The sequence below is a fragment of the Carcharhinus amblyrhynchos genome, chromosome 9 (genome assembly GCF_965287045.1).
Source record: "Carcharhinus amblyrhynchos chromosome 9, sCarAmb.v2.hapA, whole genome shotgun sequence".
Lineage (NCBI taxonomy): Eukaryota > Metazoa > Chordata > Chondrichthyes > Carcharhiniformes > Carcharhinidae > Carcharhinus > Carcharhinus amblyrhynchos.
In genome coordinates, this window is record NC_137332.1 from 72,177,932 (window position 1) to 72,194,490 (window position 16,559).

Below are 16,559 nucleotides of genomic sequence, written 5' to 3' on the forward strand. Positions count from 1 at the left end.
TCCCTCTTAGCGTTTCCTTATTCTAAAGTCAGCAGATGCTATGAAGAAATCCTCATTAAGAACATAAGAAATAGGAGCAGGAGTAGGCCATCTGGCCCTTCGAGCCTGCCCCGCCATTCAATAAGATCATGGCTGATCTGTCGTGGCTCAGTTCCACATTCCCGCCCTCTCCCCATAACCCTTAATCCCCTCTCTTATCAAAAACCCATCAACCTGCGTCTTAAAAATATTTAGCGAGGTAGCCTCCACCACTTCAACGGGCAGAGAATTCCAGAGATTCACCACCCTTTGAGTGAAGAAGTTCTTCCTCAACTCCGTTCTAAACCGCCCCCCCTTTATCTTGAGGCTGTGCCCCCTAGTCCTACTATCCTTTCTGAGCGGGAAGAGCCTCTCCACCTATATCCTATTCATCCCATTCATCATCTTATACGTCTCAATGAGGTCTCCCCTCATTCTTCTAAACTCTTAACGAGTACAAGCCTAGTTTATTCAGCCTCTCCTCATAGCTCAACCCCCTCAACTCCGGCATCAGCCTAGTAAACCTCCTCTGCACTCCCTCCAAGGCCAAAATATCCTTGCGTAAGTATGGCGCCCAAAACTGCACACAGTACTCCAGCTGCGGCTTCACCAATGCCCTATATAGCCGCAGCAAGACCTCCCTACTTTTATATTCAATCCCCCTCGCTATGAAGGCCAGTTGAGTCATTGGTCCTTTTGGATGCCGGGGTTCTATTCATTTGAACATAGCACCTGGCAGTAGGTATTTAATTAAACTATGCTACTTTTAAAAATAATTGACCATTATATCCACCCACTGCATTTTGTTAACGTTTGGCAATGCAGTTTTAGACTAGGTAATGTTGTGTGAGAGCATTCAGTTTGCAGAAGGCGGTGCAAGTTGCTAAATAGGAAATGATCATGGAGTGAAATGTGCTTTGTTTAATGTATTATACCAACTTATTACATTCACAGATGCCGGAGTAAACAAAATCTAACAACTTGCCTTGTACAAAACATACAGAAAAAAAAACATGCTGAAAGTTGTAATCGGATATTTTGCATTCGTTGCTACTTTTGAAATATGAATAGAGTGAACTTTTTGCTATCAAAGTTTGTAGAAGGAGATTGAGTAATTCCCCATTTTGTGATGTTGGCTATCTTATGGGATATTAGAGATGCCACAACTAACATCAGTGACACAATTTACATAAACATTGAAAAAAGAAGCAGGACTATGCCATTTGGCTCTTTGAGCCTGCTCCACCATGCATTATAATCATGGCTGATCATCCAACTCAATAATCTGATCCTTCCTGTCACCACCCTCACTGCCGCGCTCCCCATTATCCTTGATTCCTTTGACCCCAAGAGCTATATCTAACTCCTCCTTGAAAACAAACATACGATGTTTTGGCCTCAACTGCTTTATGTGGTAGAGAATTCCACAGGCTTGCCACACTCTCTCTGGGTGAATTAATTTATTCTCATCTCAGTCCTAAATGGTCTATTCTGTATCCTTTAGACTATGACCTCTTGGTTCCAGACACATCCACCATTGGGAGCATCCTTCCTACATCTAGTCTTGTTAGCATATTATAGACTTCTAAGATTCACCCCCTCATTATATTCGCTGGAGTTCTGAGGAATAACCAACTGTCTCTTCTCATCAGTCCTGCTATCCTAGGCTTTGGTCTGATAAACCTCTGCTGCACTCCCCCCTAAAAGCAAGTATATTCAGCTGTGGCCTTACCAAGACCCTGTATAATTGCAGCAAAATATCCCTGCTCCAAAAAAAATCAACTGATGCAAATTACCTTCTTCCCTGGTCCTTGAGAACTTACTACTCACCTGACAAAGGAACAGCGTTCCGAAAGCTTGTGGTGTTTACTATCAAATAAACCTGTTGGACTTTAATCTGGTGTTGTGAGACTTCTTACTGTGTTTACCCCAGTCCAACGCTGGCATCTCCACATCTTGTTACTACAGCCCTTACAAAGTATAAATCAAAAAAAGCTTACAAGCAATACCCAAACTTGTTCACTATTTACCAATTGATGATCTGCATTGTAGCCATTGAGGCAAGATCTCTCAAGAAAGCAAAGCAAAAAACCACCCCTTTGCCTTCTATACCCAATCTCTAAGAGCTGGACTCTGCTAAAGAAGTGGAAACTAAGCCAGTGTCTACTTCTCTGGAAAAAGGTTGCCTATTATTTATCCATCTCTTAACTTTTCTAACGTTAACAATATTGTTTATTTTGTGCTGTTCTTGCACTGCCCTTAAAATAGCGTTGCCACAAGTGCATTTTCAGCCCAATTGCTCTGAAATCTTTGCAAAAATAAACATCCACAATTCTGGGTTTAGATTTTGGAATTGGGATACAGTGGTGGATTAAGCCAGCTGGTTGGAAAATTCGTTGTGCTATCTGCATATAAGTGGGAAATGATTAATCATCATTAAAGGATTCCAAAGATGCTGATTGCAGAAGTTATCATCCAGTGAAACCATCTATTATAGGTGCCCAATATTCAGTGCCAACACAAGAGCTGGAAAGAAAAATTGCTTGAAATACCTAGCCAGGGAATTGTCAATGCAACGCATACCCACCCTTGGGTTTAAAACCAGTTGCTTTCAAATTCTTGTGCATGTGCCTGAGAGTTGGACAACTGAATTTGAAAATTTAATGAACATCTTACTCAATAAACCCATTTATGATATCTCTTTTGCAGTCAGTTGTTTTTCACTCTTGCACCATGTTTGTAAAATGTTTTGCTACAACTCTGGAGGTCAGCACTTGTCTCCCATTTGTTGATAAAATGGGTCTATTGTGCTTTTTCCTAATTGTCCTTCAAGCAGTTATGCATTTGCAGTGTGCTGTTCATAGTTCCCTAAACCAATCAGAGCCACTCAACATAAGAACATAAGAAATAGGAGCAGGAGTAGGCCATCTAGCCCCTCGAGCCTGCCCCGCCATTCGATAAGATCATGGATGATCTGATAGTGGTTTAGTTCCACTTACCCACCTGCTCCCCATAACCCTTAATTCCCTTATCAGAAATCTATCTACCTGTGACTTAAACATATTTAATGAGGTAGCCTCCACTGCTTCAATGGACAGAGAATTCCAGAGATTCATTACCCGCTGAGAGAAGTTGTTCCTCCTCAACTCTGTTCTAAACTGACTCCTCCTTATTTTGAGGCTGTGTCCTCTAGTTCTTGTTTCCTTTCTAATTGGAAATAATCTCTCTGCTTTAACCCTGTCTAGCCCCTTCATTATCTTGTATGTCTCTACAAGATCTCCCCTCAGCCTTCTAATCTCCAATGAGTAGGCCAATACGTCCTTTCGCAAATAAGGGGACCAACATTGCAGACAGTACTCCAGTTGCAGCTTTACCAGTACCTTGTATAATTGCAGCAAGACCTCCCTGCTTTTATATTCCATCCCCCTCACGATAGAGGCCAACATTCCATTTGCTGTCTTGATCACCTGCAAACTGTGTTTTTGCAATTCATGCACAAGGATCCCCAGATCCCTCTGCACAGTAGCATGTTGTAATTTTTCACCATTTAAATAATAGTCCATTTTACTACTATTCCTTCCATAGTGGATAACCTCACACTTGCCAACGTTGTACTCCATCTGCCAGATCCTCGCCCACTCACTTAGCTTATCGGAATCTCTCTGCAGACTTTCCGCATCCTCCACGCAATTTGCTTTCCCACTCATCTTTGTGTCATCAGCAAACTTTGTTACTCTACACTCGGATGCCCTCCTCCAGATCATCTATGTATAAGGTAAACAGTTGAGGTCCCAGCACCGATCCCTGTGGCACACCACTAGTCACCAACTGCCAACCAGAAAAGCACCCATTTATTCCAACTCTCTGCTTCCTATTAGATAGCCAATCCTCAATCCACGTTAACACTTTACCCCCAACTCCGTGTACCTTAATCTTCTGCAGCAACCTTTTTGTGAGGCAGCTTATCGAACGCCTTCTGGAAATCTAAAAACACCACATCCACCGACTCCCCTCTGTCAATCGCACTTGTTACATCTTCATAAAAATTCAGTAAATTCGTCAAACACAATTTTCCCTTCATGAGTCTGTGCTGCGGTTTCCTCCCACAGTCCAAAGATGTGCAGGTTAGGTTCATTGGCCATGCTAAGAAATTGCCCCTTAGTGTCTAGGGTAGTGGAGGTTAGAAGGATTACTGGGTATAATATGTAGGGATATGGGGATAGGGCCTGGGTGGGATTGTGTTCGGTGCAGACTAGATTGGCCGAAGGGCCTCTTTCTGCGCTGTAGGGTTCTATGAAACCTCCCCTTGATTGGGATGAGCCTACCAGGAGATGCGTCAAAAAATGAGAGCGCTTAGTTTATTGCCATCTCCAAGGTGCAATCATATGGTTTGGCTCCATAGTCCTCACATCCCCTGCCCTAACATTAATTTGGTGTTTCTGCTATAGTAGTGGGGAAGGTTGCATACAAGTGCTTGGCAGCTGAATGGCTTTTTTTTTGTATACCATTTGTAAATATTTATCCTGCTGTGAAACTTTTACTAAAATGACTCTCTTGTATATTGTACAAATGTTGATCTTTAGTGTTGTTTTTAAACTTATTGTCATGGTGGGTAGGGGGAGAAATGAGGGGAAAACTAATATTTTATTTTGTTTACTTTATTCCAATCCAATCGAGTCAAATTAAAGCCAATTCAGAGTCCCAACAAGTTGGGACATTCCAGATCCAAGCTGACAAGACAGGGCTCTCACCACCTGTCTTGGGTTTGACCTACATGATCCAAGCTGATTGGAGTAGGTGTAGCTCCTCCTCCAAAGCTTGATCTAATTTGCTTCTTAGCCAAATGGCTGAGATGCCGCTTTAAAAAAATTGCTTCAAACGAAGCTAAATTGTAACCTAATGACTTCAAACAAGCGCAGCATATCGATACTACACTTGATCTTAGCCAAAAGGCCATTTCTGTAGGAAAATACGATAGAAATGATCCCAAAACTAATTTTTTTTTAAACTTTATTCCAATCCAATCAAGTCAAATTAAAGCCAATTCAGAGTCCAAACAAGTTGGGACATTCCCGATCCAAGCTGACAAGACGGGGCTCTCACCCCCTGAATTGGGGTTGACCTACATGATCCAAGCTGATCATGTAGCTGGTGTAGCTCCACCTCCAAGGCTTGATCTAATTTGCATCTTAGCCAAAGGCCCACATGCCACTTTAAAAAATTGCTTCAAATGAAGCGGAAATGTAACCTAATGACTTCAACCAAGTGCAGCATGTCGATACTACACTTGATCTTAGCCAAGAGGCTGAGAAGCGATCCCAAAGCTATTTTTTTTTCTAAAAATATACTTTATTCATAAAAATCTCAATTAATCTATGGCGAATGTACAGGGCTTTGAATAGCAAAACAATGTGGAATCAAACCATTTTTACAGATCTGTACAAATTACAATGGCTACATTTCAAAACTTAAAAACTATATCCATGCCTCAATATTTACAGATTTGTGCGAATTACAATGATTACATTTCAATACTTAAAACTATCTACATGCCTCCATAAATTACTGTGTGCCGTTATTGCTCAGATTGGCACACAGCTCCGCAGGTCGAGGGTATTCTGCAGTTCCCGGGCCCTCGGTCTGCCTCCGTTAAAAGGCCTTGCAGTGTGGCCTTTCCCCATTGTGCCTTTGCGGCGGCTGCCCCAAGCTTCAGCCCGTCCCTCAGCACGCAGTCCTGGACCTTGGAATGTGCCAGTCTGCAACACTCGGTCGAGGACAGTTCTTTCCACTAGAAGATCAGCAAGTTTCGGGCGGACCAAAGTGCGTCCTTCACCGAGTTGATGACCTTCCAGCAGCAGTTGATATTTGTCTCGGTGTGCGTCCCCGGAAACAGCCCATAGAGCACAGAGACCTGCGCCACCGAGCTGCTCGGGACGAACCTCGACAAATACCACTGCATCTCGCTCCAGACCTTCTTTGCAAAGGCACGTTCCACAAGGAGGTGTGTGACCGTCTCGTCAGCCCCGCAGCCGCTTCGAGGGCAGCGTGCGGTGCTGCTGAGACCTTGAGCGTACGTAAAGGATCTGACGGGGAGTGTCCTTCTCACCACCAGCCAAGCCAGATCTTGCTGCTTGTTTGTCAGTTCTGGTGATGAGGCATTCTGCCAGATGACACTGACAGTCTGCTCAGGGAACCTTCCGACAGGATCCGTCATCTCCTTTTCTCTCAGGGCCTCAAGGACGTTACGCGCTGACCACTGCTTAATCGTCGTGTGGTCAAAGGTGTGTTTGCGGAAAAATTTCTCTACGAAGGACAGGTACTGCGGTACGGTCCAACTACTCGGAGCGTTCCGCGGCAGTGTGGCCAGACCCATCCTCCGCAGGGACAGGTAGACCCTCGAAACAAAGTGGCACTTGCTGTTAGTGTACCGAGGATCTACGCACAGCTTGATGCAGCCGCACACAAAGGTAGCCATCAGGATGAGGGCGGCGTTGGGAACATATTTCCCTCCGTTCTCTGGAGATTTGTGCATCGCTTCCCTCTGGATGCGATCCATCTTTGATTTCCAGATGAACTTGAAGATGGCCTGCGTCACTGCTGCAGCGCAGGATTTGGGGATAGGCCACACCTGCGTCACGTACAACAACACGGACAGCACCTCGCACCAGATCACCAGGTTTTTCCCTGTCATGGAAAGTGAGCGTTGCTCCCACAAGCCCAGTTTCTGCCAGGCTTTGGCGATGCGCTCCTCCCAGTTTTTGGCGCATGCCCCTGCCGCTCCAAACCATATTCCCAGCACCTTCAGGTACTCTGCCCTGACGGTGAAGGGGACAAAGGATTTGATGGCCCAGTTCCCAAAGAACATGGCCTCGCTCTTACCCTGGTTGACTTTGGCTCCCGAGGCCAGCTCGAACTGCTCGCAGACCTGGAGGAGCCTGCGAACAGACGAGGGGTCCGAGCAGAAGACAGCCACGTCATCCATGTACTGGGTGTATTATGGTAAAGGTTTGTGACACTACTGTGCCTTTATGAAATGTATTTTAATCACGTTTCTCTACTGGATGTTTTAGCAAATCCTAGGATTTTGTCTGCAGCTCGTGCTCTTTTTGATATTCAAACAACATAATTGACATTATGGTTCCAAAAGGACTTGCCCATATATTTGTGTTCCTGGTTTGAATTCTGTTTGAGCTGTTGGCATCTTATGACACTTTTAGTTCATGCAAGTGTGCAGAAAAAAAGGGGTTGCAAACAGTTGCATGTCATTGTTTTGAGTGTTTTGCACTTGTCTGTAGATATTTTTTGTGAATAGACAACCAGGTTGTGCAGTACAGATGTCTCAATTGAGTTGGCCTGATTTTAATTATTCATACAGGCAGGTAATGTTGCTTGAAAACCCACCTCCCTTCGCCACTCCTCACCTTGTTCTAACACAGACAAAACCGTCTTTTTCTCTCTTCAGCACCTGGGGGTTCATGAGTAGTGGTGGGGGTCCAATCTTGCTGCTGCTGCAGTTTTGTGCAGACAGAGCCTGAGAATGAGGTGGGCTATTGTGTGGCCAGGACAGCGGCTGGAATCTTTCTTGTGGTGGCAGTGGCGGGAGACATTGGAAGTAAAGGTTTAAGTCCAGGGATCCACACAGGAAAGTATTGCGTCACACACAGCGTGAGAGAAGTTGCAGCTGAACTCTGTCAGAAATGGACTTATTATTGTGCTGCTTAGCTTTGGAACTCGGTGGAATATGTGACAGGATTTCTAAAACTTCAGTTCAAAGTGCTCAAGGATCTCTGGAGCAATTGCCATGAAGAGAAAAAAAACTGAATGTGGTTACCGTGGAAGCATAAAGTGGTACAGTCGGTTGTGTTTCTGTGTTTCTATGAGAAAACAAGAGTCAAAGCTCTTGTAGTTAGTTTTTTCTTGTTACTGAATATGTTGGTCTTGTAATGCAGTGTCTGAAACACATTGTGTTGTCCTTTTCTGCTGCCTAGTAAACATATATGCAATTTGATATTCCACAAGATCTCTCTTTCATGCTTGAGCTTCTGTAAAAATCCATTGTGATCCCGTGGGATCCTTGCTAAAGTTTGGTTTCAGTTTTTAATTGATTCCTACTGTGCCAACATCAATTAGGTTTAATTTGACTCTGGCCAAAGGGGAAACTAAAGCAAAGGATTTGCAATATGTTTGCTCAGTGAAATGCTGCTGTTTCGGTATCATCCGTTTGGTACCAAAATGTTATATAAGATTGGTGCCCAGATTTTCCCAGGATATTTTAGGGAAAATGCTGGGACACGAGTGAGAAGAGGTATAGAGGATTTTTTCCTCATTAGCAAGTTGTCCATTGCACTATATGTACAATGTTCGTGAATCAATGAACAATGTTAACAGTATTGTGATTATTAATACAAATCTGCAATTTCTAAACTAAACTTGGAAGCTGTTTTTTTAAACCCCTGTTATACTGTGTGAAGACATTCTGTACTGTAGATGTTAGGAAAATATCAGCACAATGGGGAATTGCAAGTGTGTGAATGATTTTTAGTATAGATTTTGAAACAGGCATGGTTTGCATTTCTTGTCAATTTAATTAATGTTGGAAAGTCTCGCTAAAGTGCTCAGGAAGTCCCGTGAGCATTGTGAATATTTTAATATCGTTTTGAGAGCAATATGTGAAGTAGACAAAGTTTCCTCAACTCCACAGGAGTCTATAATTAGATATAATACTGTCTGCATTCTGGATACAAAATTTCAGGAGCTTCTCCAGAGGGATTTACTCTATTTTTGGTTTGACTTCTCCACAGCACAATTCAGTTGAAGACTGTGATGAAGAGATAGAAGACGGGGCTGTTTATAAATGTGAGCTTGAAGAAAATCCAAATACAACAAGCGGCCAGCAAGAGTCCAAGATGGCCGGGGGTGAGTATAGCTTAATCTTCCCTTCTACCTTTCCTCCTTTTTTTCAAAACAATGCATGTATATTTAAATGCTTATATTGGGGTTAAACTCTGGCTTTATTACATGCTCAAAAGGTTGAATGGGAATTGTCCATTTCATCAGGAATACATTTATCTAAAATCCTGTGTATTGAGGTTAATAGCTGATCAAGCACTAAAGAAGGGGAAACAAAAATGAAGCGATATAGCATCAAACGTTAGCAATTAAATTTGATGAAATTAAATCTTTGGCAAATGTGCTTCATCTAGATTAATCTGGTTGTTCCCATTACTTGGTCAAATTTAGCCATGTGCTTTCCTAGTTAATCTTCTAAAGCAAACTTCAGATATATCCAGTGAGTGCTTGCGCTTGGCCAAGTCATTCTATGGGTGTGCATGAAATATTCCTATACCATTGTGGAAAAACTACTTGAGCATTTACAGGGACTAGAGATGCTCACCCTTCTTACCAAGAAAATACTTTCTTTGTTACCTCATTAGTTTGACCTGAAACTGAGAATTCTGGTGTTCCATGAGGGATTTCCCCCCACAAAAGTAGCTTGTACATTTGATGGCTGATTGCAATTGTGGATGTTCAGCTCAGATCCTTATTTACAGTACTTCTTTGCAAATAAGTTTGATACCATGCTGTTTTTAATTTCCAAATAGCACAGCTGTTTATAAAACTGAACCAACACTGGAACAGAGCTAGGATCTTTGCAACTTGATAGGGTAGTGAGTTAATGTGGTGGCATGTGGGATTATAACCTGATATAGAAGGAGCAATCTGATTTTGTTTATCGATTGTTCTCTTACTTTGTGGTGCATTTAATGCTTTCAAACACGGTATCTTCTTTAGAATCCCTAGAGCGCAGAAAGAAGCCATTTAGCCCATGACATTTGCATCAACTCTGACAGAGCATTTTATCCAGGCCCTTTCCCTTGCCCTTTTCCTGCAAGCCCACACACTTACCATGGCCAATCCACCAAACCTGCACATCTTTGAACCATGGGAAGAAACTGGAGCATCCAGAGAGCCCATACAAACACAGGAAGAATGCGCAAACTCCATACTGTCACCCAAGGCCTGAATTGAATCTGGGTCTCTGGAGCTGAATCAGCAGTCCTGATCGCTGATGTTGGATCTAATGTACAACCACGGAAATCCAAGTTACTCTTGTGACAAATTTGGTACTTGGGATGTAGGAGTTTCAGCTCATTTTTCTGAATAGAGTTGATCACTAATACAGAGGCTTGAGGATGAATACTCACTTGGAAAGATTTTGTCGTACAGGTCACTTCATATTGTTTGAGAAGCTTATTTTGTCCATAGCCCGTACTTTGTGACTTTTTTAAAGAAAACTCTATTTGCATGGAGCTGCAGTTTGCTTAACCCCTTCCTTAGATGCATTATCTCACTTAATATTGTCCTTTTGACATTGTCATCATAGTACTAACAGCACCTGCCTAACCCTGGCCTGCTCCAGAACATAAGAGCATAAGAACTAAGAGCAGGAGTAGGCCATTTGGCTCCTTGAATTTGACCGTCACTCAATAAGATCAAGGCTGATCCTTTTGTGGACTCAGCTCTCCTTGCCTGCCTATTCACAACCCTCGATTCCTTTACTGATTTTAAAATCTGTCTATCTTAGCCTTACAAACCTTCAATGAGGTAGCCTCAACTGCTTCACCAGATTCCACCGAGATAACAAGAATACCTATTTCAGACTCCTATTTATTGACTACACCTCAGCCTTCAACACTCATTCCTGTACTCTGTCTCGTCATTGTTTGAGGTCTGACCCACTATGGTGGTGTCTTCAGCAAACTTGAAAATCAAATTGGAGGGGGATTTGGCTGCACAGTCATAAGTGTCTAAGGAATATACTCATCTCTGAACTCCATGGCCTAGGCCTCGGCACCTCCCTCTGCGACTGGATTCTGAACTTACTAACTCTCAGACCACGATCAGTAAGGATAGGCAACAGCACCACCTCCACAAGCATCCTCAACACCGGTGCCCCACAAAGCTGTGTTCTCAGCCCCCTGCTATATTCGTTATATGCCTATAACTGTGACTAATTTCTCCTTCAATTCAATTTTCAAGTTTGCTGACGACGCCACTGTAGTGAGTCGGGTCTCAAACAATGACGAGACAAAGTACAGGACACAAAGAGAATCTGAACTGATGCGGCAACAATAATCTCTACCTCAATGTCAACAAAACAAAGGAGAATGTCATCTACTTCAGGGAGCGTAAAGGAAAACATGCCCCTGTCTACATCAACAGGGATGAAGTATAAAGGTCGACAGCTTCATGTTTTTAGGTATCCAGGTCATCAACAACCTGTCCTGGTCCCCCCAATGCCGACACTCATTAAGAAAGCCCACCAACGCCTCTACTTTCTCAAGACTAAGGAAATTCGGTATGTCAGCTCCAACACTCTCCAACTTTTACAGATGCACTATAGAAAGCATTCTTTCTGGACAGTTTGGTATGGCTCCTGCTCTGCCCATGATGGCAAGGATCTTCAAAAGGTTGTGAATGTAGCCCAATCCATCTCGCAAACCAGACCTCCCACCCGTTTACTCTGTCTCCACTTCCTGCTGCCTTGGCAAAGTAGCCAGCATAATTAAGGACTCCATGCACCCTGGACATTCTCTCTTCCACCACCTTCCTTCGGGAAAAAGATCCAAAAGCCTGAGGTCACATACCAACCGAACAACTTCTTTCCTGTTGCTGTCAAACTATTGAATGGACTTACCCTGCATTAAGTTGATTTTTCTAGCTATGACTGTTTCACTACATCCTGCACTCTTGCTTCCTTTTCTGAAGTGTTTTGTTTGTATAGTGCACAAGAAACAACACTTTTCACTGTTCATATACATGTGACAAGGGTAAATTAGATTCACAACACTTTGGGTGAAGAAGTTACTCTTCAACTCATTCCTAAATCTGTTTCCCCTTATTTTGAGACTATGTCCCTTGAGTTCTAGTTTCCCCTGCCAGTGGAAACAACTTCTCTGCCTCTCTCTTAAATTCTCTTAATTTTATGTTTGTAAGATTCCCAACTCATTCTTCATTCCAGTGAGTATGGTCTCAGTCTCATCACAACCCAACCCTCAACTCCAGAATCAACCTCATGAATCTCCTCTGCATCCCCTCAAGTGCCATTATATCCTTAAGTAAGGAAACCAAAACTGTACACAGTATTCCAGGTGTGACTTCACCAGCACCTTATACAGCTGCAACATAACCTCCCCGTTTCTAAACTCCCTCCCTCCCTCCAGCAATGAAGGACACAATTCCATTTGTTTTTATTATCTGCTGCACCTGCGAACCAACTTACTGTGATTCATGCACAAGGACACCAGGCTCCTCTGCACAGCAGCATGCTGCAATTTTTTACCATTTAAGTAATAGCCCATTTTGCTGCTATTCCTACCAAAATGGATGACTTCATATTTAACAATATTTGTACTTCATGCCCTACCCACAAAGTATCTATATCCCTTTGCAGATGTTCTTGCACACTTTGCTCCACCAGTCATCTTCGTGTCATCTGTGAACTTAGACATTCACTTGGTCCCCAACTCCAAATCATCGATAAAAATTGTAAACAATTGTGATCCCTATACTGATCCCTGAGGCACATCACTAGTCACTGATTGCCAACCAGAAAAACACCATTTACTCCCACTCTTTGCTTTCTGTTAGTTAACCAATCTTCTATCCATGCTAATTTGGTATCCATAATACCATGCACCTTTATCTTGTGTAGCAGCCTTTTCTGTGACACCTTATCAAATGCCTTCTGGAAATCCAGATACACCACATCCACTGGTTCCACAGTGCTTCTAATGTCCTCAAAGAATCAGTAACTTAGTCAAACATGATTTGCCTTTCATAAATCCATGCTGCGTCTTCCTGGTGGGACAATTTCTATCCAGATCTCTTGCTAGTTCTTCCTTGATTCAAGCATTTTGTCTCACTGCAGAAGTTAAACTAACTGGCCTGCAGCCACCTTTTGTCTACTTCTTATTTACAAGCAGTGGCATCACGTTTGGGGCAGTGCCAGTAGATTGGAAAACAGAGTCAGCAAATTTGGTAAATTACCACAAATGCATTTGCTATTTTTCCCTGCCATCTCTTGCAGTACCCCGGGATGTATTCCATCAGGGCCAGGAGACTTGTTTCCCTTTAACCCCATTAGCTTGCCCAACACTGCTTATTTAGTGATAATGACCATTTCTAGGTCCTCACCTGTCATAATCTTTTTCATCAATTTTTGGCATGTTATTTCTGTCTTCCACTGTGAAGACTGACACAAAACATCAAAATGTTCAATGCCTTGGCCATTTCCAATTATTAAATTCTTGTTCTTGTCTTCTAAAGAGCAAATGTTTACCTTTTCATTTGTATCCTTGTAGAAACTTTTGTTATCTGTTTTTATATTCTGAGCTCGTTTACCCTCCTCTATGTAGCTTTTTTCATTGTCTTTCTGTTGAGTTTTAAAGATTTCCCAATCCTCTAGTTTCCCAGTAGTCTTTGCTCCTCTTTATGCATTTTCTTTGCATTTGATATCCATGGCTGATTATCCCTTTTTCTACAGTCCTTCCTTATAAGAACATAAGAACATAAGAAATAGGAGCAGGAGTAGGCCATCTGGCCCTTCGAGCCTGCCCCGCCATTCAATAAGATCATGGCTGATCTGTCGTGGCTCAGTTCCACTTTCCCGCCCTCTCCCCATAACCCTTAATCCCCTCTCTTATCAAAAACCCATCAACCCGCTTCTTAAAAATATTTAGCGAGGCAGCCTCCACCACTTCAACGGGCAGAGAATTCCAGAGATTCACCACCCTTTGAGTGAAGAAGTTCCTCCTCAACTCCGTTCTGAACTGCCCCCCCTTTATCTTGAGGCTGTGCCCCCTAGTCCTACTGTCTTTTTTGAGCGGGAAGAGTCTTTCCACCTCTATCCTATCCATCCCATTCATCATCTTATACGTCTCAATGAGATCTCCCCTCATTCTTCTAAACTCTAACGAGTACAAGCCTAGTTTATTCAGCCTCTCCTCATAGCTCAACCCCCTCAACTCCGGTATCAGCCTAGTAAACCTCCTCTGCACTCCCTCCAAGGCCAAAATATCCTTGCGCAGGTGCGGCGCCCAAAACTGCACACAGTACTCCAGCTGCGGCCTCACCAATGCCCTATACAGCTGCAGCAAGACCTCCCTACTTTTATATTCAATCCCCCTCGCTATGAAGGCCAGCATCCCATTCGCCTTCCTGACCACCTGCTGCACCTGCAAGCTGGGTTTTTGCGACTCATGCACAAGGACCCCGAGGTCCCTCTGCACCGTCGCCTGCTGCAGTTTTTCGCCACGTAAGTAATAGTCCTTCCTACCATTCTTCCTACCAAAGTGGACCACCTCACACTTGCCAACATTAAATTCCATTTGCCATTTCCTGGCCCATTCGCCCAGCCTATCTAGATCCTTCTGCAGACTCTCCACACCCTCCGCACAATTTGCCTTTCCCCCAATCTTGGTGTCATCAGCAAATTTCGACACCCTACACTCGGTTCCCTCCTCCAGATCATCTATATAAATGGTAAATAGCTGAGGCCCCAGCACCGACCCCTGGGGCACCCCACTAGTCACCAACCGCCAATCCGAATAGCACCCATTGACCCCCACTCTCTGCCTCCTATTTGACAACCAATCCTCTATCCACGCTAACACCCTACCCCCAACTCCATGTCCTCTGACCTTCTGCAGTAACCTCTTGTGAGGTACCTTATCAAACGCCTTCTGAAAATCCAGAAAGACCACATCCACCGGCTCTCCTCTATCCACCGCCCTAGACACATCCTCATAGAACTCCAGTAAATTGGTCAGACACGACTTCCCTTTAATGAAACCGTGTTGCGTCTGCCCTATCAAGCAATTCCCTTCAAGATGCCTCGCAATTTCCTCCTTAATGACGGATTCTAACATTTTACCTACCACAGACGTTAAACTAACCGGCCTGTAATTCCCCGCCTTTTGCCTGGCACCCTTCTTAAACAACGGCGTAACATTAGCCGTTTTCCAATCCTCCGGCACTTCCCCGGAATCCAGCGACGTCTGGAAAATAACCACCAAGGCATCCACTATCACCTCCGCCATTTCTTTCAGAACCCTCGGATGCATTCCATCCGGTCCTGGGGACTTGTCCACAATCAGCCCCTCCAGTCTGTCGCGCACCACCTATCACTGATATATACTTTTGCTGAGCACTTTGAAAGTCCTCCTTTGTCCTATCATAAAGCTATTGCTCCCAGTCTACCTTGGCCAACTCCTCCCTCATCCCATTGTAGTTTCCTTTAAAGCACTTGGATTTTACCTTGCACTCCAGGGTCCTGCTCCTCTGAAATAGCCATGAACAATAGAGCTATTCCTCATTTACAACTCCCAATGTAATCCTGAAAATAGCGCACCAAATGAAAATCACTTTGGCCTACCCCGGTGTTGAAGTGGAAATTTTTCTGCTTCTTGACTGTGATAGAGAAAGGGGCTCAACAAAATTCATTCCGACCAAATAACTAGTCTTTATTTACAAAAGACTGCATGCAGTAGTGGCAGTAACATGAGTTTGGAGAGCCGTTGTTATGACTTGCTAATTCCTTTTCAAGTCCTCACTTACATATAGAATCAGTTCAGTATTTAGACAAAATCATTATCAGTTTGTGTGACCAGAGTTTATTCAGGAATTCAATCAGTAGTAGCATCATCAGCAATATCATAAATCATGGTACAACTTGCTGACCTCCTAGAACTCTTTGTCTCATCAGTCATACCTTTATCTTGTCCTTTGATAGAACAGAAGAAACTTGGTGACTCCTTCATCCCTAACCTTATCTTGTCGTAGTCATACAGCCCTAGGTTATGCGGAGTCAGTCTTATCAGGTCTTGACCTTCTCCAATCTTATTCATGTCTAGGGTTATGCGGAGTCAGTTTTCCTTATTTTGTACCAAATAGTCGACCAATTTTCCTATCATGCTATTACTTCATTTGTACAACTTCACAACAGCTGTATTCAGCTCCTCAAGCCTGATGGCATTTGGTTCCTGTACCATGTTTACCCCCTGGTAATCTTTCACCCCTTTGATTACCAGTTCCCCTCTGTCTACCGCACTAGTCACGTCCTCATAGAAATCCAATAAATTCATCAAACACGACTTCCCCTTAACAAATCTGTACTACGTCTGCTCTATCAAACCATTCTTTTCTAGGTGCCTCACTAATTCTTCTTTGATGACGGATTCAAGCATTTTTCCAACTGCAGACGTTAAACTAGCCGGCCTATAATTCCCTGCCTTTTGCCTGCTACCTTTTTTAAACAGCGGCGTAACATTAGCCGTTTTCCAATCTTCCGGCACTTCCCCGGAATTCAGCGAAGTTTGGTATATAATCACTAAGGCATCTACTATCACCTCTGCCATTTCCTTCAGAACCCTGGGATGCATTTCATCCGGTCCTGGGGACTTGTCCACAATCAGTCCCGTTTCAGTAAGTTTCTTACTACTTTGTGTAGTATGCTTTGTCTGTGTAGTGCACAAGAAATA

General features: G+C 43.4%; 1 protein-coding gene and 1 non-coding gene across 2 annotated transcripts in view; one reads left to right on the plus strand and one right to left on the minus strand.

Moving 5' to 3' along the window:
- The window catches only part of LOC145347933 (ral guanine nucleotide dissociation stimulator-like 1), a 107,557-nt gene that overhangs the window by 20,139 nt on the left and 70,859 nt on the right, over nt 1-16,559 (plus strand). Inside the window, 2 exon segments of the mRNA XM_080195921.1 lie at nt 8,820-8,870; nt 8,872-8,934. Of these exon segments, the coding sequence (XP_080052047.1) occupies nt 8,820-8,870; nt 8,872-8,934 (114 nt within the window).
- LOC145348731 (U2 spliceosomal RNA) lies at nt 5,151-5,335 on the minus strand. The gene has a single exon (XR_013887978.1). It is a non-coding gene; the product is annotated as a U2 spliceosomal RNA (small nuclear RNA).